This window comes from Camelus ferus, chromosome 2 (genome assembly GCF_009834535.1).
Source record: "Camelus ferus isolate YT-003-E chromosome 2, BCGSAC_Cfer_1.0, whole genome shotgun sequence".
In the NCBI taxonomy this organism is placed as follows: domain Eukaryota; kingdom Metazoa; phylum Chordata; class Mammalia; order Artiodactyla; family Camelidae; genus Camelus; species Camelus ferus.
This window is the reverse complement of record NC_045697.1, coordinates 107387414-107410971: the sequence shown is the minus strand read 5'-3', so window position 1 is coordinate 107410971 and position 23558 is coordinate 107387414. Positions and strand designations below refer to the sequence as shown.

The window sequence follows — 23558 nt, the reverse complement described above, 5'->3', positions numbered from 1 at the left end:
TCTTCATTGTCAAAGTGGCCTAGCAGCTGGTCTGGTACATGGGGACCTAACTCTTTCAATCCAAGGGAGTACAATAGAGTCTGTGCTGTTTGTATGAACAGTGCTGCTGTCTAGAGCTCTATCTACATGGCAGTTCTTAAATAGTTAAAAAAGTGAAAAGAGTATTACTGGTTTTCACAGCCCCCCAAATTCAATTTCCACATTGGGAAATCCAAAGATTGAGGTTATTTCGTATGTTCTGTTTTTTGCTAAAACTAGGGCAATCAGCCATCTTCAGGCAGTCAAACCAGTTTGATGGGTACCCCTCCCACTTCCCCCATCAGAAACAGGCCTCAGACAGTAGTGCTCATTGGCTGATGGTTACAGTTGGATCGACAGGTGCAGCCATGAAAAAAAGGAAAAAAGAAAAAAAAGAACTTTGCAAGCTCCCACAAAGAGATTTTGTAAATAGACATGAAGTCTATGTAAACATAGTACCTGTACTTTTTCTAGCTGGCACCCTGGGAACCCAGCATAACGAGATCACAGTAGACAACCTGCCATCGACAAAACAGAGGGTTTTTTAGGGTGTGGAGGTGGAGTAGAAAGGGTATCTGGTTGCTCCTGCTTTTGTCCAAAAAACTCTTCCAGCCAAATTTTCAATTCAAATAGTTCACATGTAGGAACCCTGAAGAATTTTCGGTGATTTAAAAAAAAAAAAAAAAAAGACCAAGACCTGCGTGAGAACTCAATTTACTACAAAGGAATCAGAGTAACTCTTTCTTGACAAAGGAGCAAAAAAGCTCTGTTAAGGTTGGAAATCTGGTCCTGTCTGTAGTCTGTGAGCAGTTGGGGGAAGTGCCAGAAGGGAGTGTAGGATGAAGGGGCTGTTGTATTAGGCAGAACGGAATTCAGGAACTGGGTTGGTTCCCCTTCCCAGATGCTGCGTGAACTTTGCTCAGCCTTCTCTCCGTTCACTCCCTGCAAGAAAGCGGCTGCTGAGCGGGTAGAGCAAGAGTTTATACCCGTTTGTCGTGTTTAGTCTTAGATTATTTGTGATATATTTTAACAAATTAGCGGTTTATGTGCTTTGGATTTTTCTGGGAAAAAAAAAAGCAGTTAAGTAGTTTTGCTTTATGGATTCCTAATGGTCTGAGTGAGCAAAGACAGACCTGCTCTCAAGAGTTACCTCTTTGGGTCCAAAAAACTAATAAAATTTGTGGCTGAATCAAAGATTACATATGCATGGTCCAAATGCCAACCAGACTAGCTGGTAAACAGAAGAGTAGATAGCTATATTGATCAGAAAAGTGTTCAAAAAGTGTTTTTTTCAAAAAAATTAAAAATAACATCATTTAACAAAAACATATGCTTTAATTATTGTTATAATGGCTTACATTTATTGAGCACTCATTGCTTTTGGGGTACTGTGTTAAGTACTTTATCTGTAATCCTTACAATGGGAAGTATTATTATAGTCCTTTTATAGATAAGGAAACTGAAACTTCAATAATTTGTTCCATAATTTCTCAAGAGCACATAGCCAGTAAGTTATGGAACTAGAGTTTAAACCAAATGTGTTCAGTGTCAAAGCCTGTGCACTTAACTAGAGAAGAGTTTTACAGGGTTCATAATAGCAAAACATTAGAAACAACTTGAATGTAAATAGTAGAAGCCTGGTTAAAGTATGGGCTAATCAACAACATAACAATAAATAGTTATTTTTAATGTCACATTTAAAAGACGAGTGACATGGAAAATGTTAATGATATATATTATATCTAAGTGAAAAAATAAACAGGCTGTAAGAAGTACGTTTCGCCTGATCTCAATTTTGTACTACACATCTATTTCTGTGAATAATACACACACCAAGTGTCAGAGATGTATGTGTATTATAATTATGGGTATAATTTTTTTTTCATTTTTGAACTTTTCTACATTTTCCAAACTTTCTTCAGTTAGCTTGTATAACTTTTTAAAGTATGTAAGACCCTTCAATGTTATTTAAAGTAGAAGAAAGAATATAGTAAGAGGAATAATAAATGTACTACCATCAATTTTGTGACAGATAACGAAATTTTGTGGGGAAGAAGGGTGGGGAGAATTGAACATTTGAAAGTAGCTGTGACACAAATGCACATTCTTTCACAGGTGCAGCCATCAGTGCAGATATGTCTCATAATTTTCCATTAGCTAATATCATATTAACCAGGGTCATGAGTAAGCACAATCATATTTGATCATTTTCCTCCTTCTTGAATTGCTTTCCTCCCTTGGCTTCCATGACTCCTATTTTCCGTCTACCTTATTGACCTCCCCTTTCTCAATCTCCTTTGCTTCAGCTCCCTTTTTCATTTCAAAGAGCCCCAGCTTTGGCCTTGGGTCTCCTCTTCACCATCTACTCAGAGGGGAAAAAAAACAAAAACAAAATACCAAAATACCTTCAGGAGCCACACTAGTAACAAGTGAGCCAAGCAAATCCTTGATTTCACTGCCAGCTGTTCCCCAAGCCCAACTCCAGTCACCTCCACCTCAGTCAATAGCACATTGACCAATTGCACAAGTCAAAATGCAGGCCATCTTTTGCTGCTGGCTCTTCCTCATCTGCACCCACACGCGTCCAGTGCATCAGCAAATCCTGCCGGTTCTATTTTTAAACCATATCTTGATTCTTTTTCTTTCCCCTTTCAGCCTCCATCCTGCTTAGGCTACTTAAGTGTTACCCTAAGTAGTCTCTTTGCTTTCACTCTTGCCTGGCCACTGTACATTCTTCACGCACAGCCAGTCATGCAAATCTCTGGATTTGGAATTGAAAACTCAGAAGACGTGGCTCTGGTCTTCTTTCATTCTTCCTATTGAAAAGGTAAGATTTACCTAGCTTGACTGAATTATCACAATTCAGAATTAATGTACTAGTACTAAAAAATAGTGAATTCACTTTGGTTTCTTAGCAGTCAAATATTTGGGAACATAAGAAAAAACCAACAAAATGTATTTGCTCGGTTGTTCTGCTCACTTTGTACTCTACCACCTTGCTTAACAATGGTTGAGAGAGCACTGAAAAAAAGGAAAATTATATTCTATTCTTAATTCTCATCCATCTGTAAAGAACAAAACAGAAGGCTGACATAAATGTGTATTATAGCCTGGGGGTGGCTTACCAAACTTGTTTTCGCTTAAGTTCATCTTACCTCATTTTTCCAAGAACTCAGTTCAGTTTTTTTTTTTTTTTTTTTTTTGCCTTCTGAGCTTCTACAACTATGACTCATGGAACTAGAACTAGCTCACTACTGCTTTGTGTTACTTTCTGTGTGAGATTTTTCTTAACTGCTTAAAATGACATAAGCAAAATACATTTTTTTCCCTAAAGCTTAAAGACGTAAATGTTAAACTGTCTAACAACTTCCCATTAAAAGAAATTGGATTTAGCAGAGGAATAGAGACTTTCTAATTTTACTGTACAAAGTAAAATAATTTTCCCCAGTTATTTCTTCTATAGCCGTTGATCACAGAACTTTCAGTACTCTTGTTTAGATCCTGGAAATTAAAGTACATTTTCCTAAATGCTAACTTCTTACCACATTTTGCTTTCGAAATAAACTATTTTGAAGTTGACACTATTTCTGTCTTGTCTTTAACATGAAATCTAGCAATTGTCTGTTTTTACACAGAACTCTAGATTCTTCTCCCTTCTGATTTAAAAGACTGTTGCTTTTGGAATAGAAATATATAGTCCAAACTGTCTAGATTTAGGGACATTGTAGCTTGTTTCCTATACTCTGAGTGACCTTGAAATCTTTATACAGGTTATTTTTAATTAACATTAAACTTATGCATATGTCATCAAAGGAGTATTATGAAATTAAATAAAAATTAGTTTGGTGTTTGTAAACCTTGGCCCTACCAGGGAAGCTTTAAAAAATATTGATGCCTAGGTCGTACTCAAGATTCTGATTTAATTGGCCTGGGCATTGGAAAGATTCCAGGTGATTCTAGAGAATGGCCAATGTTAAGACCCACAGAATTAGGCAATTATAGCTCCAAGATGTCATTTTTAATGTTTGAGGCTAGCTGCATGTATGAAAAAGGTGGCAATATATTTTTCTTTCCCTGCCTGCCTGCCTGCCTTCCTCCTTTCCTTCTTCCCTCCCCCCACTCCCTCCTCTCTCCCTTTCTTTATTTCTTTCCTTCTTTCTTTCTTCTTAGTGATTTAAAACAATGCAAATTTATAGTTCTAAAGGTCAGAATTCCAAAATGGGTTTCACTGGGCTAAAATCAAAGTATTGGCAGGGCTGCATTCGTTCTGGAGACTACAGGTGAAAATCTGTTTTGCTACATTTTCCAGCTTCTAGAGGTTGCCTGAATTCCTTGGCCTGTGGCCTCTTCCTCTATCTTCAAAAGCATCAGTGTAGCATCTTCAAAACTCTCCCTGACTCTATCCTTTTCTGTCTCCCTCTTTCACTTCTAGGGACCTTTGTTATGACACTGAACTCACCTGTTTACTGCAGGATAATCTCCCATCTCAAGATCTTTAATCTAATCATCGGTAAAGTCCTTTTCCCATGTGACTTAATACATTAACATGGTTCCGGGGATTCGGATGTGGACATCTTTACAGGGCATTCTGCTGCTACCGCAAGCCCCATAGTCTATAGTTGTTTTCCTCTTCAGATTTTACACACTCTTCCTGATGATCTTGCTCATTCTGGTGGATGATGCCACATTGCTACCTCCAATTCTAGGTGCAGCTATTCACAGGACATCTCCCCTGTGTGGTCCCACAGGCCCTGGAACCCATGCTGTTTCTCACCTTTAGGTCTTGACACACTGTGCTGTCTTGGCTTGAGCACCTTTTTCTCCTTCTCTCAAGTCACACTCTTCTTTGTCCTTCTAGACTCAAGGCATTCCCTTCTTCAGGAAGCTTTTATTTATTTTTTAATGAGATATAATTGATATATAAGATTGTGTAAGTTTAAGGTGTGCAACATGTTAATTTGATAATTTACATATTGCAGTATGATTACCACCATAGCATTAGCTAACACCTCTATCACATAATTATCATTTCTTTTTTGTGTTGGGAACAATGAAGGTCTAGTCTTAAACACGGTAAATAATCTTAAGGTTATCAGGGAAAGGAGGTGGGAAGGGATAAATTTGGGAGTTTGAGATTTGCAAGTATTAGCCACTATATATAAAAATAGATCAAAAAATCAAGTTTCTTCTATAGGGAACTATATTCAATATGTTGTAATAACCTTTAATGAAAAAGAATATGAAAACGAATATGTGTTTGCCTATGCATGACTGGGACATTGTGCTGTAAACCAGAAATTGACACATTGTAACTTACTGTACTTCAATTTAAAAAAAAAGATCTAGTCTCTTAGCAGTTAATAACTATGCTGTGCATTGGATCTCTAGGACTTATTTATCAATTAGTTGCAGGTTTGTACCCTCAAACACCTCCCTAATTCTCCCACTCCCCAGTCTTTGGTAATCAACATTCTACTCTCTGTTTTCACGAGTTTCACTTTTTTACATTCAACATATAAGTAATATAATACAGTGTGTGTCTTTCTCTGTCTGACTTACTGCACTTAGCATAATGCCATACGGTCCATGCATGTTATCACAAATGGCAGGATTTCCTTTCTCATGGTTGAGCATCCCATTATATAAGTATACCACATCTTCATCCATTCATTCATTGACAGACACCAAGGTTGTTTTCCATATCGTGGTCGTTGTGAATAATGCTGCCATAAATATAAGAGTGCAGATATATTTTTGATATCTTGTTTTCCTTTCCTTTGGATATATATTCAGAAGTGGAATTGCTGGATCATATGATAGTTCTATTTTTAAATTTATTGAGGAACCCTTATGCTGTTTTCTGTAGTGGCTGAACCAGTTTACATCCCACCAACTGTGTACAGGGATCCCTTCTTTTCCACACCCTTGCCAGCACTTGTTATCTCTTGTCTTCTTGATGACAGCCATTTCAATAAGTGTGAGGTGGTATCTCATTGTGGTTTCAATTTGCATTTTCCTGGTGGTTGACAGCTACATAATGCTTATAAACTTCCAAGCTCCACAAAAACAGTGTGGTATCTATCTATGGCGAGATAATGTAAGACATTTTTACTTTATCTTCAGCGTCTCAACATTCCTAGGAAAAGGCCTAAAATTGAGCAATGAATATGTTAATCATCTCATTATCCCGCATAATTGTGCACCTTTATAAATGTAAATTATTGTAAAGTAATATAAACACTGCAATCCACCAATACTATACTATGGTTGATGCCACCCAAATATGTACTGGGGTTGGGTAGCTGCTAGTGATTTTCTTAACAGGCTAGTGAAATCCTATCACTTTATCGTTTGAAATCCCCTGAAAGCAAGAATTCAGTCCTTAGCTTGGTTTACTTCTGCCTCTGTAGCTGCATCTCTGTTCAGATTCCTATTAACAGTCTACCTGCTGTCCCAGACTCATCATTTGCTTGAAACAATTATAATTTAGGCATGCTGTCTTGGTTATGATAAGCTAACATAATTTTCATTCATAATAAAACCAAGAATGGATCATGATGTATTCATTTTCCCTTCTGCAGCCTGCTGTGTAAGAACAAATTCAATTCCATTTCCCTCTTTGTGCAGGGCTAATAAAAAAAATAATGACACTTTAAACACTCACAATACTATTTAACTTCATGGGATGAGAGTTACTCACACTTAGGTTCCTCATTTATAAAGCAAAGCGTATCTGTAAAGAGGGTATGATCCAAAAGGATGTGGTAGGATATGCTTTTCAATATGTATTACCAGAGCAACCTTTTTGTTTGTTTGTTTGTTTACTGCTCTATAGCTGTATCCAGAAGAAAAATCTAATTATTTAAGATTGACAGTTGGATTCAGTTGTCTTCTAAGATTAAAATGTCCAGCCATTCTGGAGAGTGTTCATATCATGGAATTACCTTCCCTGACTTTTCCATTTGGCTTGTTCCTATTTATTCTTTAATACTCAGCTCTAGTATCACCTTTTCTTGGAAATCTACTAGGTTTTCATAGGCTTAATATACTGCTTTGTGATGTCTGTCTCAGTGACTAGACTGTGAGTACTCAAGGCAGGGACTAGGTTTTTCTCTTCTAACCCAAATGTCTAATGCAGTGCTTACTACATAGGAACACTCAATAAATATTTTTGGGATGATTTGAATTAACGAGTGAATTTCCTCTTGCTTTAAATATTTTTTGGTCCTATTTGGTACATCATCATTGGTACATGATTCAAAAAGGTAAAGAGTCCCTTGACTGACTATATCACGAAAATTTTGTATGCCTATCAACTATTTATCTCCAATGCCATTTTTAATGGCTTCGAAGAATCCCACTGCATGGAAGAACCATGGTTTATCTAACCAACTCTTTTTTTGGGTATGTGTTAGACATGTAAATTGTCTAAGATTCGGAAATTATAAATAATACTAAAATGAACACAATTTTAACTCTGCCTCTGAGCTACCTGGTGATGCTTATGATACAGTCTTTTTTTTTTTTTTTTTTTGGTGGGAGGAGGTAATTAGGTTTGTTTGTTTGTTTGTTTATTTATTTATTTATTTATTTTTAATCGGAGGTACTGGGGATTGAACCTAGAACCTTGTGCATACTAAGCACTCACCCTACTGAGTTATACCCTCCCCAGCTTCGGATACATTCTTCAGTATGGAAGAGCAGTATATTGCTAAACTGCTTCTCAGAGATGTTATATATTTGCAGTAAATAAGAGTGTACATTTCCCCCTTGCCAACACTAGTTACTGTAAATCTTTGCAATGAGAGAGGTAAAAAAGGATATCTCAATACTATTTTAATTTACATTTCTTTGACTTTTTTAAAATTTTAGTTTACATTTCTTTGATTATTAATGGAGTTGAACATTTTATTCCTGTATTTTTAACATAGGTTTGCTTACCCTTGGTGGCTGTACGTTTCTTAGCAGAGAAAATAATTTGGAGTGTCTGTAAGGAAAAGGGTGCTTTCTTTAATAAAATTAAACCTAAGTCTTCTCAGCATCAAAGAGAAAAATCTCCCTGGAAAATTTCTTGTGAACTTTGTAATCCCAAATGTGAGCACACAAAATCCCTCTTTTCTTGTGCATCTCTGGCTAAATACACTTCCACCACCCTCTTTAACATACAGGCCCAAATTATGGGGACTCTAAATTACAGTACAGCTGTGACCTGGCTGGAATATTTTTTAAAGCTTATACTCTGGAGAAACAAAAGCAATATGATTAGGGAGAGTAATCCAAAGCAACCTGTTTTTCCTGATGTTTTAGTTTTCTATCTATTGCTATATAACATACAATCCCAAAATTCATGGCTTAAATCAACAAGTGTTTATTACCTCTTACAGTTGCTGTGTGGGTTACCTGCACCCAACAGTGCAACTCTATACCATGTGGCAGGGAGGGCTGTAGTTCATCTGAAGGCTCAACCCAGCTGGAATACCCAAGGTGGCTCACTCTCATGGAGGCAATTGGTACTGCTTGTCAACTGGGAACTCAGCTGTGGCTGTTGACTGAAGGGCCTTGATTGTTCTCCACACAACGACCTGGCTTCCAAGAAGAAATGCTATAAGCGTGCTTCCACGTGACAGAAGTCAGGTTTCTCCTCTTGGAGTATTAGCAAGCAATTCAAGGTTCAAACTCCAGAGAGTGAGGGCTAGAAAAAGTAATTTCCTCTCCCATCTGCTTGAAGTCAATCTCCTGGTGTCTAATTTCCTATGTGAATGCCCACTTCTATCTTCATGACTGAAATGGCATCCTACCATTTTCAGGGGACACACTGGCCTCTCAGAGACCTCACCTGGACAAGCAATTCAGAACTGAGCTGACAATGCTAATAGTCATTCTAGGGATGTGCACTTATATAGACTGCAAAGCGGGGAGTGGGGAGGTGGTACATTTCATTGCAGTCTCATGACTTATTATTTTACTATTTTAAAAGAACACTGCAAATGGACTATGTATTTGCACATTACTTAAGAATGAAATAGAGATGGGAAAATAGGAAAGACAAATCAACCAATCCAGTATATGTCCATGTCAACTAAACTAAATGCTTCCTTAATATTTTATGTCTTAAAAAAGTATGTCTTGGCTAGCATACATCCTGAAAGTAGAGTTGCCCTTTTCAAAGTCTCTATCCCTTTGTGTGATATACACAAGGGAAAAATAATTTAAAAATGCCTCAAACATAATTCAGTTGATGTGGATTATTTTGAACTTCTAGCTATTGAACAATTGCATGAAGTTTTAATCTTAAATTTTGGAGTTTCCAACTATAAGAGTCGGCAATGCCTCTTCCTCTTAAATTGTAATTGTTCCCAGAGTCTAATGTCCAATAAAATTATCATTAATGGGGGGTGGGTATAGCTCAGTGGTGGATCACATGCTTAGCATGCATGAGGTCCTGGGTTCAATCCCCAGTAGCTCCGTTTGAAAAAAAAGGTCAATAATAAAGGCTACTAAGATTGGAAGTTTAACTTATCATTAGTAAGATTTAATGAATAGTAAAAGCAATGTCTGACTTTCTTAAGAGGAGGGTGCTGTAAGCCAAGGCCATGAATTTCCAGCATAGATGATATCATAAGCTACACTGAATAACAGTGTGAAGAAAAATCCAAATCCAGGGATACACATCTAGCTGCATAGCAAATCATACAGGTAGTACCTTTTCCCTAAATTATTGCTTAATCTATACCCTAGCAAGATGTCAAGAAGTTACAGTTGGTGAATTGGGTGTGGTGTCTGGCAGAAACAAGAAAAATTTCATCCTATCTTTGTTATCAAATTTTTCTTTTCTTTGTATATAGGTAAAAGCTTGTAGACCAATAATTTTCTTGATTTGACCATGAAATTACATTCTCTTTGCCTGAGTTCTTCTGAGTTATGCAGAAGGCTTCCTGTTCTGAATCCAGTTTTTTTTTTCTCTCTGCTATGATTTCAATGTATGCTGAAGGCAAGTAAAATTATAAAAACCTTTAGTCCTTAATTCTGTCAAGATGGTGATGTCAGAGAGAGATACAAATTAGATGGTGATGGAAAATCTGAGCCTAGTTTTATGGAATGTCGTCTTTTTTCCATTCTTTCCTATTCCTTTCTTTTGTGTGTGTGTGTGTGTGTGTGTGTATTGCAGGTGAGTATATGCTACAGGAATACAAGTAAGGCCGTCCTTTAAAATCATGTGCTGATAGTTCATAAAAGGCTTTTGACTAGGAAACTTCCATAATAGTACCAAAAATATAAAGGAATTTTAACAATTGGTAGAACTGCTTTCCACATTGAAGTAGCCATTTGTACCTCTCCTTAACTGGTAGTAGTTGCATAGGCTCAAGCAAGGGCATAGGCTCAAGCAAGGGCTTTCAGGCCAGAAAATTAAACTCAGTAACTTTAGAGTTTTAACTTAATCCAAATAATGCGTATAGAGTAGCTACAAAGTTCAAAGTATTGTGCCATAAAGGAGCGTAATAGTTGATGGGCAGATAGTTCACCTGAAGCGTTCCATGGTTGCATTCTTTACCCTTAAACAATAATCCACAGCTATTGTATTTTAACTGTGACCTGACTAGAACTGAAGTCCCCGTATGCTTCCTTCTGCAGAGAACCTCTGATTTTTGCCAACTTGTTTTACTGTAACCAGAGACAAGGTAAAGCAGGAGGTTGAATAATTCTGTAAAACTGTAAAACAACAGTTGGATAATTGTCTTATGTCTCCTTTTGTTTCACCAGCATAGCATTAACGGCAAGCTGGCAAATCCGGGAGACACAAACCTTAGCCCTAGATCATTTAGACTGACTGACTGTGACCACACTGTGTTTAGGGCATTTCTCTATCATCATCCACTCCTTCTCAATGGGGACCTTTATTTATTTAACAAATATCTATGAGCACTTATATGCCAGGTATATCAACATACTCAAGGTTAGACTATTTGCCCAAATCCCAGGCCTCAAAATGCTAGGAGAAGCCTTTCATTGTTTAAAGCCTCCCCTTTTCCCTCCAGATGTGTTAATGGTGAAGTGAAAGTTGTCTCTCTCCTGCTGGCACACCCATTTCCCCTTATCCCAGGCTTACTCCTTTCAGGATTTAAAATACAAACTTGAGGTGTTTAAATTTTTGGGAATGGCAAGTCGTTGATACTGCCTCTACCCTGGCTATGCACAAGTCATCATTTCAGATCATGAGAAAATGTCTGCCTCACCTTTGGAATATTTAAAACCACTTATAGGAAACAAATCTTTAATAAACAATTTCATCCATGAGATGTGGTACAGTTGAATCCATTTTCGTATTTTATAAAGGTGTAAACTTTTAAAACTTTTCTCAAGAAGACACTCCTGTGCTTCATGTCTTTTCTCATGTTGCCTCCCTCCTCCCAGATTTCCATGTGATAGTTAAAATTAAGTTCACTTTCCAAGCCCATCTCAAATAACCCTTTCTCTAGGAAGCTACTTCGTCTCTGAAACCAATATAGTTTTTCTTCTGGCTCCATAGTACTTCCTAACTTATTATCTGCAAGTATTTTAAACATTATGTATTTTTAAGGCCTATGGCTTTAAAGAACACCGTAGGGACGAAAAGCCACTTTATAATATTTGTTTGTGTTTCACTAATGCATCAGGAAGAATGCTTTACTGTTAATAGTGGAAGTGGAGGGGAAGGATACAGATGATGATCTGTGCTCCTTTCAACCCTAATGTAACGGATCTCTTAAACTTACTGAGAATGAGGCGAACCTGACTCACATTGGAAAAGCACTAGAGGAAAAACACCCGTCAGAGGTCTACAGGCGAAATTAACCCCGCCTCCACGCTGTTTGGAGCAGCTGTCTCAGGAATCCTCCCTTCCTTAGAATGTGGGAGAGGTTTGGTGGGGTGGCAGCTGCAAAGCAAGGAATCTTCCCTGTTCCTAATCCACACGATCTCCCCGCCCCACACCCACTTCCGAATGGAAGGCGGCAGCTGTCAGGGCATCCCGGTGGAAATCTCTTTGCGAGTCTTCGCCGAGCGCGGCGGGCTGGCAGCAGCTGAAAGCAGTCAGGGGTGGGGACTTTGCTCCCTTTAGACACGGAAAGCAGCCTCGTTGGCTCCGGCGCTGCTTCCTCTCGGGCTCGTAGCGGTCCCTCAGGTGTCCTTGTCCAAGTCCAAGAAGACACCCTGGCAACGTGAGGCGGGTTCCCTCCGCGCCAGGAGACCCTACGGTTACTTAACAACAGAAGGAGCGTCAGAATCACTGCCTCACCACTTGCCAAGGCACATTCCCAGGTCCGGGGCTGGGAGGTGAGGGAAGAGTCGGCTCCTGGAAATAAGTCTTTCCTGGCCGAGCCAGGAGTACACCTGGTGCTACCTGTGCAGCACGCCCGCTTGGCCTTCCGTCCTCGCAAGCTGTGGGAACAGCAAGCCCGCGCCCGGCGCCCCTCCGGCCGCCCGCGCATCCCCTCCCCGCCGCGCGCTCGCCTCTGCCTTCGCGCCCGCCCGCCCCACCGCCGCGCGCGCTCGCGCACGCGCACGCGCACGCCTCGCCCGGCAGCCCTCGGCGCTGTCATGGCGGCGGGGAGCAGCTGTAGTGGGCGCAGGGACAGCCGCGCGAGCCGTGGCGGGGCGAGCTGTGGCAGTAGCATCCTCACCACCGGCAGCAGCCTCGGCTGCGGCGTCCACAGCACCCTCAGCGGCTGTTTTTGCAAAGGCTGAGCACAGGCGTGGGGCGGGCCAGGAGACCGTGGAGTTCTGTGCAGTCGCGGGCTCCCAGGGAGCGGACTAGGGAAACTTGAAGGCTACGACCAGGTGCACCGACCTCTCTCTCCTCCCTCCTCTCCTCGCCGTTGCCTCAGGGCCTCCCCTCCCTCTGGCCGCCACACACACCTCCCCTTCTCTGCCCGTCGGACCTCAGGTGCCTGGGAGGTGCTCTACTCCTCCCCCTGGGCCGAGCGTTGAGAATAACACCGCACCCTTCCCCCGCCCTTTCCTGCCCTGGATCTCCGCCGCCACCTCCGTCTCGCGGCTGCCGGGCGGGGGGCTAGGACGAGTCCGGAGTGTCTGGGTGAGGAGGAACTTTCTATCTCTAGGGTAGCTTGGGGGCCCCCCGCTTCCCTGCAACCCCTCCTTTCCTGGCGATAGTTCCTTTTACGTGCACCTGTGAGGAGAGCGTGCCCTGCGCTTGGAACCTGCGAGAGTGTGGGGGAGGAGGGAACCTGTTCCCGGGCCTCTTGAACCCGCCTTGGCTCAGAACCCAGCTCCTCGGGCCGCGGGGAAGCGGGTGGCTCATAGTGGGGTCCCTGTAGGAACTTATTTGACGGACAATAGCTACTCCCCTCTTTCCCCCCCAAACCCCAAGACAAAACCTAGCCGATTTAACATTGATCTAATCTTCCAATAGGGTTTGGCGTTGTTGTCAGCCTCGGGGAGAGAGATTGGACAAATATTCTCCAAGAGGAGGAGGGCGACGCCAAGGACTTTCGACATCAACTGCTTTTGGGGTTTCTCCACAACTTGGAAGAGTGACCCTTCTCGTTTTGCGTCGCGTCTGTATGCTTAATACTCGTGCAGCGACTGCTGTCCCAGAGTAACTCCGAGTTGTCCTCGTGAACTAGCAATGGCTAGTGAAGACAATAATGTCCCTTCCCCGCCACCAACAGGTGATGACGGGGGAGGTGGAGGGAAAGAAGAAACCCCTGCTGAAGGGGGTACCTTGTCCCTGAAACCAGGGCTCCCCATCAGGGGCATCAGAATGAAATTCGCCGTGTTGACGGGGTTGGTTGAAGTTGGAGAAGTATCCAATAGGGATATTGTAGAAACTGTCTTTAACCTGGTAAGTAGATCTGTTTTACAAGCCTGTATTCTCAGTGGGTTGGGGAACAAGATGTTAAAGCTGGAGCCATGTGCTTTCCCCAGGCTGATGATAGAAACACGAAATTCTCCTGACCTAAATGAAACAATTTCCTGTACTTTTCAGTTTAAGGAGAATTATGTAAACTTAGGTGCTCCAGGTTTTCTGAAAGTGTACTAAGGAAATAATTGTTATGGAAGTATTATGGGGGATTTTACTGGGGGAGTTTTATTTTATAATTTTTTTCCCCTTGGGTTGTGTATCTAACCCTGCATTTCTCTGACATTTTAACTAAGTTTTTGTGACCTTTTTTTGGACTTGAGAAATAAGGTAAATGGTAGTCCTACCTACTTTTTTGATTCTGCTAGAATTATTTGTTTGTTTTGGGGGGGGTTATTTATTTATTTATTTATTAGATTTATTTATTTTAATAGAGATACTGGGGTTGAACCCAGAAATGCCTGCATGCTAAGCATGCACCCTACCACTGAGCTATACCCACCCACCCTAAGTCTGCCTGAGTCACGTTTTGCCATGTTTTTGAACTGAAAATCTTTGTTTATAGGACTGATGAAAGGTTAATATACTGCGAAGTTAGCATTAGTATTTAATTTTGACTAGTTTTGTTTTTTGACATAACTAACAAAAGTTAAGTTTTGGAATGAATGTGAGGTTACATCTTGTGAAAATTGAGTGGCAATTTAAAAAGAGGATTGCAGCAGAAATAGCATAGTCTTTATTTATTTTGTTTTGTGAGTTCATGTTTATCAGCAAAGTGTGTTTGTCATTGGAGGTTGCTGGTTATACTACTACAAGCTGTGAATTTTATTTTTAAAAGGTGGATATAAAATACTTCCTTTTTTCCCTATTCCAGTCTTAGAAACGGTTATTTCTAATGGGGGCTTTTTAGGCTTCTGTATTCAAATCTCTGTTGCCCATCAAAGTAAAGAATAAAAAGTAAAATTTGGCCTTAAGATACTTCCCCCTTTTCCACCTACTCACCTGTGTTAGAAGATAACAGATGGGAACAAAAATGAATGCACAGTAGTTTTAGTAACTGTTTAGCACCTTTCCCCTTTGCCTCTATGTTTTCAAGGTGAGACTTGTTTTATTCAGGACAGTTAATTATTTCCTTCATTAGGCCTTTACTAATAGGCGAGTCACCTGTGGTACTACTTCCAGAATGAGAAAGTAGCTAGATGAAATTCAGTTACCTATGGAGTAAGAAAATTTTGAACAATAGAGTATTTCTCTACTAGTTCGTTGTGTTGGTGGTTTTTTAATATGCAAATACTGACACACACATATACCTATTTTTTAAACTGTATATTATGGAAATGTTCAAAAGTACACAAAAATAGAACAGTATAATGAACTCTGGTGTCTTTCCATCTACCTTCAATAGTTGTAAGCATTTTGGGGATCTTGTGTGTATGTGGACTTTGAAAGTTTGTGAATCTCAAGGAGTTAAATAGCAAATTGCTGTATTCCTTTACCTCAAAACAGACTTGAAAACTTCTCACTTTTTTTTTCTTTTTCTAAACCTCATATATGTTGGATGATAAAGAGAAATCTGCGGTAGTGATATAGTCCATAAGTAGTTGTTCGTGTGTGAAACACAACATTCTTCTGGCAGGAGGAGGATTCCAACTCCTCTGTTCTTTAGAATGTCCTCTGTGGAGGTGGATGACCACACATGAGTCACCTGCATTTAATCATTAAGGAAAATCCAAGTTCTGTAGTAAAATAGTTTGTTTACATGCTGCCTACACTGTAGGCCTGGTAGAGATTTTAAGGTTATTGCCTAAGTCCTTCATAGCTACTTTTTTGGGGTGGGGGCAGTAGGTGTCTGGGTAGAAGGAGAGGGAAAATCTGTTCAGTTACACCTCCTCTTCACCATCCTTCTCTTCTCACGTAGAGCAGAGAAAGTTGCTGAAGGGGATTGGATTAGTTCTTTTCTTTCCATTCTCCCTTACAATACTTTTCAGGCTCCTTGCTGGCTATCTAGGGTCTTGGCCAGTCTTTAGAGAATCTTGGGAACTGAAATATTGGGAATCTGGTAAGCTAGTCCATTTCAGTGTTGTTAGTACTTCTGCACTTAAGTATTTCCTAATTGATTGGCCTTAGTCTCAGTTCTACTCAAAGAAAAAGATTAGCTCATAGTAAGTGTGATTTAAAACAGCTTATTACAAATTACTGTGGGCCAGGTGCTTTACGTATGTTTTTTGAATTCTTCCCTCATCAACTCTTTAATACATAGGTCTCATTTGATAGATGAGGAAACTGAAACACTGAAAGGTGAGACAGATTAGTGTTTCTTAGAATGGCAACCCGTCTAGGAATACAACACACCTGTCTCTAGTTGAGGTAGTGTTCGCTTCCCTAAGCAGGTATTTGTAGCTTAGGCACAGCTTTCCCCAATGTAAGGGAAAATCATTGGTCCTGCTAAATAAGAGTGGTGAAACCTTGTTCAGATTTCACTTATTTACCATTCAAACAGCTTTTTAAAAACTGCTTAAAAAACGCCTTAAAAGTAAAAAAAAATTTTTTTAGGTTATTCAGTCAGGTTTTTCACTCAGAATGTGGATGCAGAAAATTGATTATAAACCTGTGTTTTTTTTTTACAGTCAATATGTTGGATTAAAATTTATAAAATTGTGAAAAGTAGGATACAGACAAAAGAATATGTAACGTATATGTAATGAACTATTACAACAATATAAGCCCTGTGAAACTTCCATGTAATTTAAAGAGCTGGCATTATTACTGGTATCACTGAATCCTCCTGTGTGCTCCTCCTTAGCCTTTCCTCACTGGATTTTCCGTTAGTAAGTTTAAACTATTCACAGCTGTCATAACTTTTTCCTGTTTTTCAGGCATTTTATTAAAATAGGTTATATTATTCTACTGAGTCTTTCTGATTCTGATTACATATTAGTTACTTTAAATGATAGTTTGTACTGTTAAAATTAAACAACCTCCCCTCCCCAAGAGTTGTCCAAATAGTGACTGGTAGAGCCGTATAACTTCAGAGGTCTTTACAAAGTGTTGCCCCTAACTTTGCTAATGTAGCTTGACCTTAACACTGTTGTTAAAAATTTCTTTGGAATTTACCACCCTTGTAATTTCCTTTGCAAATCTGTTTTATAGAGAAGTTTTAATTAATAGTACACCTGTGTATTCAAGTGTTTCAAACTTTTGGTCAACCTTTACAGTTTTCTTGTTGCAGTTTAAAACCATTTTATTTTTTCTCCATCTGTATGTTGAAGTAATTTGTCATACTTTTAGACCCAGAATAATTAATGTATTGGGTTGTTTTCAGGAAGTTGCTTCTGAGTTTAAGGCTCCCACCAGGTATTTACAGGCAATGAATGAGACTTAATTCAAGAATAGTGTTTCCCATGGGCTGGTGACAAATACATGTTTTCATAAAATTTTTTCTTTAAAAATAACTATTATTTTAATTGAAATATTAAAGCTTAGAAGATGGAATATAATTTTTCATTACTCATTATATGGCATTTGATACAGGTTCTGCTAGATATTAATGGTGCAAACTCTTAATACCTACAGGAGCTGAGCAGATCACACAAAGTCGTCGTCTGTATTGACTGTGTACAAAAAGTATACTTGTAGGGGCAGCTGCTGTTCCATTTTAGCTGGTTGTTGTCCTGTAGTGACATGGGCCCAGTGATGTCGTACCTTTTGATTTTTCAGGAAGAATTAGAAGTCTAGATTTTTAAAAAATAAAATTTTAAATGTCAAAGTATTAAAAAATACTGTTTGGGACACACAAAATTGCAGGTAGTTTCTTTTTAAGCTTTTATATGAAAGGTACTCATCATGTTTCTATTTTAATGTATCTAGAATTATTTCCTCCTTAATACTTGACATCATAAATAAATTCCTGAGTAATTTATTCTAGAAACATGCTTGTTAATGGGCTCCCCCCCCCACATCAGTTTGTGTGTCATTCTATAATAGAAAACTCAAACTGGTTTAAACACAATGAAAAGGATTTTTAGGCTCATTTATCTGGAAGTCCAAAGGTAGGGCAAGATTTACAGTAACAATAACATTAAAGACCAGTTTCTTTCTGTTGCTTTTCTTCTCTCTGTGATGTCAGCTTCCATCTGTTGCTGTTCCCCTCATGGTTGTATGATGGCCGCCACTGGCAGTTGGGTCCCTGTGTATTCTTGTTCACATCTCTTGGGAGAGAGAGTCTCTCTGTCCTAGCCTTCCAGACAAGAGTCTTGATCAGTCCACTGCACTCTTGACTGTGGCCATTGAAATGTGCTGATTGGCTTAAGCAAATCAGGACCAGCTCCTCTACCTGAGGATGGGGTCAGTTTCCTCTAAAGAACTTGGGCTATGTGGGGACGAGTGAATACACAGACATCTGTAGGAAGTTCGAAGGGTGCATGAATGCTGGATAGGCCACCAGTGATGTCCACTATTCTTTTTTCAAATGCATAATAATACTCATGTTAGAGATGTTTGTGTAAAGAGAAAAAAAAAATCATTATCTTAACTCTCTTTTGTGCTCTTGAGCAATTTTTTTTAACCTCTTTGTGCCTTGCTTTCCCTAGCTGTACAATGGGGAAACTACATTGTAGCAAAGATTAAATGAGTAAATACTTGTAAAGCATCCAGGAATAATGTGTGGCACATTAAGTGCTTTTATAACTATTTGCTATTATTGTAGTATTTGTAATTTTACATAGTTACAATCATCATATTCCAACCTATTAATTTTTTTGTTTCTATATGGCCATTATTAGCTGTAATGGCTCTTTAATATAGTATGTCAGTCTTACTTTGGAATTTATTTAATACCTTTTATCATTTTTAGAGATCACTTTTTAATTGAAGTAGAGGTGACTTGTTTTTTAAACATCTTTTTTGAGGTCTAATTTACATACCATGAAATCCTCTTGTTTTAAGTATACAATTCATTGATTTTTGTAAGTTTCCAGAGTTGTGTAATCATTACCACAATCTAATTTTAGAACATTTACATCCTGTGTTCAAGACATTTTATAGTTTTAGCTCTTACATTTAGGTCTATGATCTATTTTGAGTTAATTTTTGTATGATGTGAAAGAAGGGTAAGATAAGGGTTTAAATTCATCTTTTTGTACATGTATATCCAACTGTCTCACTGCCATTTGTTGAAATGGCTATTCTTTCCCATTAAATTGCCTTGGCATCTTTGCCAGATATCAGTTGACCATAAGTGTAAGGATTTATTTGGACTCTTGATTCTTTTCTGTTGATTTATATGTAAATTCTTCTATCAGTATCAAGCTGTCTTGATTTTTGTAGCATTGTAGTAAGTTTTGAAATAGGGATGTATAACCTCTTTGTTTTTCTTTTTCAAGATTGTTGGCTATTCTAGGTCCTTTGCATTTCCATGTGAATTGTAGGATGAGCTTGCCAGTTTCTCTTTCTGTTTCTTTCATTAATGTTTTGTAGTTTTGAATATATGAGGAGATGAATTATTTTTGGGTAAATGCTTTTTTTTTTGCTGCTATTAAAGTGTTTCTGTAGGCATTTTTGTGTATTGAAATGTCCAGAAGAGGATAAATGTTTTAAAGTATATAAGTATTTATATAGCTCATGAGTAGATATTGTTAGCTTGTTTATTAATGTAGAAAATTAAAAGACATTTGGGTGAATTGGTGCATTATAATAATAACTTCATATTTCTTAGAAGTGATAGAATTGATAACTTTGGCTCCTGCAGGTATGCAGTCTTGTTTCCGTTTGAATAAATAGGTCCATGTTAAATAGGTTGAGAACTGAAAAATCTGAAATTTTTTCTGATTGTGAATTCACAGAAAGGGAAACTAAGTAAGCTTTTTGTTGCTCATACTGACCTACCTGAACTGATCAAATATGTTTAATTTTTATATTGTAAAGTATTCCTTTTCATGTATAGACTCTACAATATTTGTAATAGTTTTTGTGCTTGAAAGAAAAATGTCCAGAATACATTCTTCATTAATTTCTGCTTGGAGGAGGTACTGGGGATTGAACCCCTGACCTCTTGGGTGCTGAGCATGTGCTCTGCCACTTGAGCTACCCTTCCCCCAGAATACATTATTGTTTTATAGTACATACTTAGATAAGCAATAATTTATCTTTGTACCTCCAGAACTTTTCACAGTGCTTGTCAGTACTTTAAAAGTGTTCGTTAAATTAAATTAAATTAAATTAAATTAATCTCTTCATTAAATAAATTATATTCATTAGGAAGCCTAGTAGCTATTGTTCTCTTGTGCAAAAGGTATGTTGTTAAAATCTTAACACGTATTTCTTTTCTTTTTTTTTTTTTTTAATTGAAGTATAGTTGATTTACAATGTTATTAGTTTCAGGTGTACATCAAAGTGAATCAGTTACACATATATATGTTCTTTTTCAGATTCTTTTCCATTACAGGTTATTATAAGATACTGAATATAGTTCCCTGTGCTATACAGTAAATCCTTGTTTATCTATTTTATATACAGTAGTGTGTATATAAGCCTAAACTTTTTTTCCCACGCTTTTTTTTTTAAATTGAAGTATAGTTAGTTTACAGTGTTGTGTCAATTTCTGGTGTACAGCATGTTTCAGTCATACATATACATACATCTTCATATTCTTTTTCATTATAGGTTACTACAAAATATTGAATATAGTTCCCTGTACTGTACAGTATAAACTTCTTGTTTATTTATTTTATACATAGTAGTTAGTATCTGCAAATCTCAAACTCCCAGTTTATCCCTTTCCACCTCCTTTCCCCACTGGTAACCATTAAGTTTGTTTTCTATGTCTTTGAGTCTGTGTTTTGTAAATATGTTCATTTACGTCCTCTTTTTTTTTTTTTTAAAGATTCCACATATGAGTGATATCATATGGTATTTTTCTTTCTCTTTCTGGCTTCACTTAAAGTGATGATCTCTAGGTCCATCCATGTTGCTGCGAATGGCATTATTTTCCTTTTATTGTTTTCTATTTCTTATGAAGATGCTTGTCAGGTGACTTGCATTTTTCATTGTATAATTTAAAATTCCCTTAGTATCTGTTTTGCCTTTAATAAGAGCAGTTTCATTATTTTCAAAGTAGACTCTTATAACGTGCTTTTTAAGTAGTTTTTACCTTTTACTCTAGTTTTATTTCATTAGCTCTCATTTAATGGAATTATATACTCAGAAACCTATCAGTGAGTCTTCGGTTTAAAAGCTGTTGAGACAAAATATGAAGTGAAAAACAAAATAAAAGAAGGAAATGGTACAAAGAAATACACTGTTGAGAGTACACAAATTCTTTGTTTTTGACTAAACTAATTTCATAAAACACTCCTAGTTTTAGATTCTAAAGCTTTTTTGTGTACGTATATCTGTTTTGATTCCTCAAAGATTTAATTGGATTTGTCTTAGAATAATATATGTGATTAAAACGTGCTTTATAAAGTAAAGAATTTCTTGTTACTAGATGTTTTAGAAGATTGCATGTTGGGGATTTTATAGAGTGGATTCTTAATTTGGGTAGGAAGTTAGACACCAAATTACTTTTAAACTTATGTAACGATCTGATGTTTAAGCTATGAGCTTCGTTGTCTCTGTTGCACCTGGATTTTTGCATTTATTTCTCAGACTAATCTCATCAGTCTTTTAGTAATTTAGTTTTAGAGAGAAGTGCGGGGCCGTATTTTCTCTGTAAATTCTTACAGAAAGATGAAAAACTGATGAGGTCTCAATTATTTACCTTTTGTTAGAGATAAATCTGTTGCCTGAGAGCTGAAAAAGATTTTCTCCTTGCCTAATAAGATCTTTGTTCATGATTAACGACTTCAGTGGTGTGGTATTTTTATTTATAAAGTACATTAAATCTCTTATAGCTATGGCCCCTGATGAGGTATTTTGTTGTTTCTAGTGAAAAGACTTTTCTCATAAGTAATATAAATATATTATCTTAAATCCTATATATATTACCTAATTGAAGCCAATCTTTATCATTTTTGGTCTTCACTATCATGAGTAAAAATAATCATTTATCTCAGAGCTTATACATACATTTATAAAACTTTTTAACACAAAGCATTTTTTAAGTGTTGATTTAATGTTAATACATTAAACTTGAAAAGTTAATCCTTATAGTAATATGGTAATCAGTTTCAGTGGGACAGCAACAGACCTTTTCTAGAGTCAGTAGGCGCCAGTGAGGCTCATTGGTATCTAAAATGGAGAAAGTATTATTAAAGAAAATTATATAAAGATATTATAAAATTATTGTTAACACTATCACGAACTCATTTTCTTAGATCATACTATTGTGAGATTAATAGGTATAAAGCAGACCCCAAATCCAAAGCATTTCAGAATAATTTTCCTTACTGTAGATGACTTTCTTGTCAGTGGATGGGCGAGGCACTGCCTGTGACCAGAAGTGTGAGTGGGTTATTTTGATAGTTTACTAAAACATTTGGTGAACTTATGGTTCTTAATTGTTTTTCAAGCTTTTGGGGGGTAAGTTGTAATTTTCAGTAATGGTGAGATGATCTGTGGCTCTTGAGGTAGGGATAAAATGTATTGATAATTTGTGTGCTTTTGAGGGAAGTTAATTAATTATTTTTGAGTTATAATAGATCATAGCATTAGCTAAGATTTATGGAGTGTGCAGGTTCTGTTTGACATATTTATTAATCCAGTTTACTTCTCACAATTGTCACAATCAGATAGGTGTAGGTGTTTCTGCCAAAATGTCTTGTGTTCATCAACAGTGGACTAAAAATAACAGGGCTTATGGGGGTAAAAATAGGGTTGAGGTGGGCCATTCAAAACCTCTGGAATTTTGTAACTGGAATACTAGCAAAATCAATAATAACCTTAATGAAAATACTAGCGAGGTTACCTCTCTACTGATGTTTTTGCCTTTGAATCACAGTCACTTGTGGTATTAACCCTGGAAACTTATGCTTCTATCTTTGAGATGTAGGTCTGGTTTCTTTAGCTTCTGACAGAGAAAATTTTTATTGGTACTAAAAAATCTGATCCAAGGTGTAGCTTTCTTCATTAATTCATTGCTTTAAATCAGGGGGAAATGCCTTTGCATTTCTTCATCTGTACTTGCAGATTGTCAGATACTTAATGTTGTGGAAAAAGCATAGACACTTGAATCTTGTACAGCATGGGTTTGAACTGTGTGAATCCACGTATGTGTGGATTTTTTTCAGTAGCAAATACTACAGTATTCTGTGATCCATGTTGGTTGAATCCCAGGATATGGGGGAAGCTTGTATCTGGAGGGCTGACTATAAGTTATAGGTGGATTTGGGATTGTGTGGAGGGTTGGCCCCCTAATCCCTGTGTTGTTCAAGGGTCAGCTGTAGTTCTTGCAATCATTAAACCAGGCAGTGTTTGCATTAAAAGAAAGTAGTTCTGTAAATTTTCAGGTTGTTTTAAGATCTTTATATATTGCTAAGTATTTCTCTTTAATTCTGTTGGAAGAAATTACACACAGACCAACCTCACTTCTACACTATACCTACATTATTCTACTCTTTAACAATCCTGTGGAAAGTGATTCAAGGCAAAGATGTAAGTTATGGCAGATTGGACTGTACTGTTGTAATATTCACTTTATAAATGATGAGAGAGGATAAGTAATTTACTCAAGTCGTATTGAGCGAGT

The 23558-nt window shown here is 37.8% G+C and overlaps 1 protein-coding gene across 1 annotated transcript in view; it reads left to right on the top strand.

Moving 5' to 3' along the window:
* Positions 1–12616: 12616 nt before the first annotated feature.
* LRBA (LPS responsive beige-like anchor protein) overlaps positions 12617–23558 on the top strand; it is a 620537-nt gene continuing 609595 nt past the window's right edge. The window contains 2 exon segments of the mRNA XM_032464781.1: positions 12617–12834; positions 13427–13858. Of these exon segments, the coding sequence (XP_032320672.1) occupies positions 13643–13858 (216 nt within the window). The 5' untranslated portion in view covers positions 12617–12834; positions 13427–13642.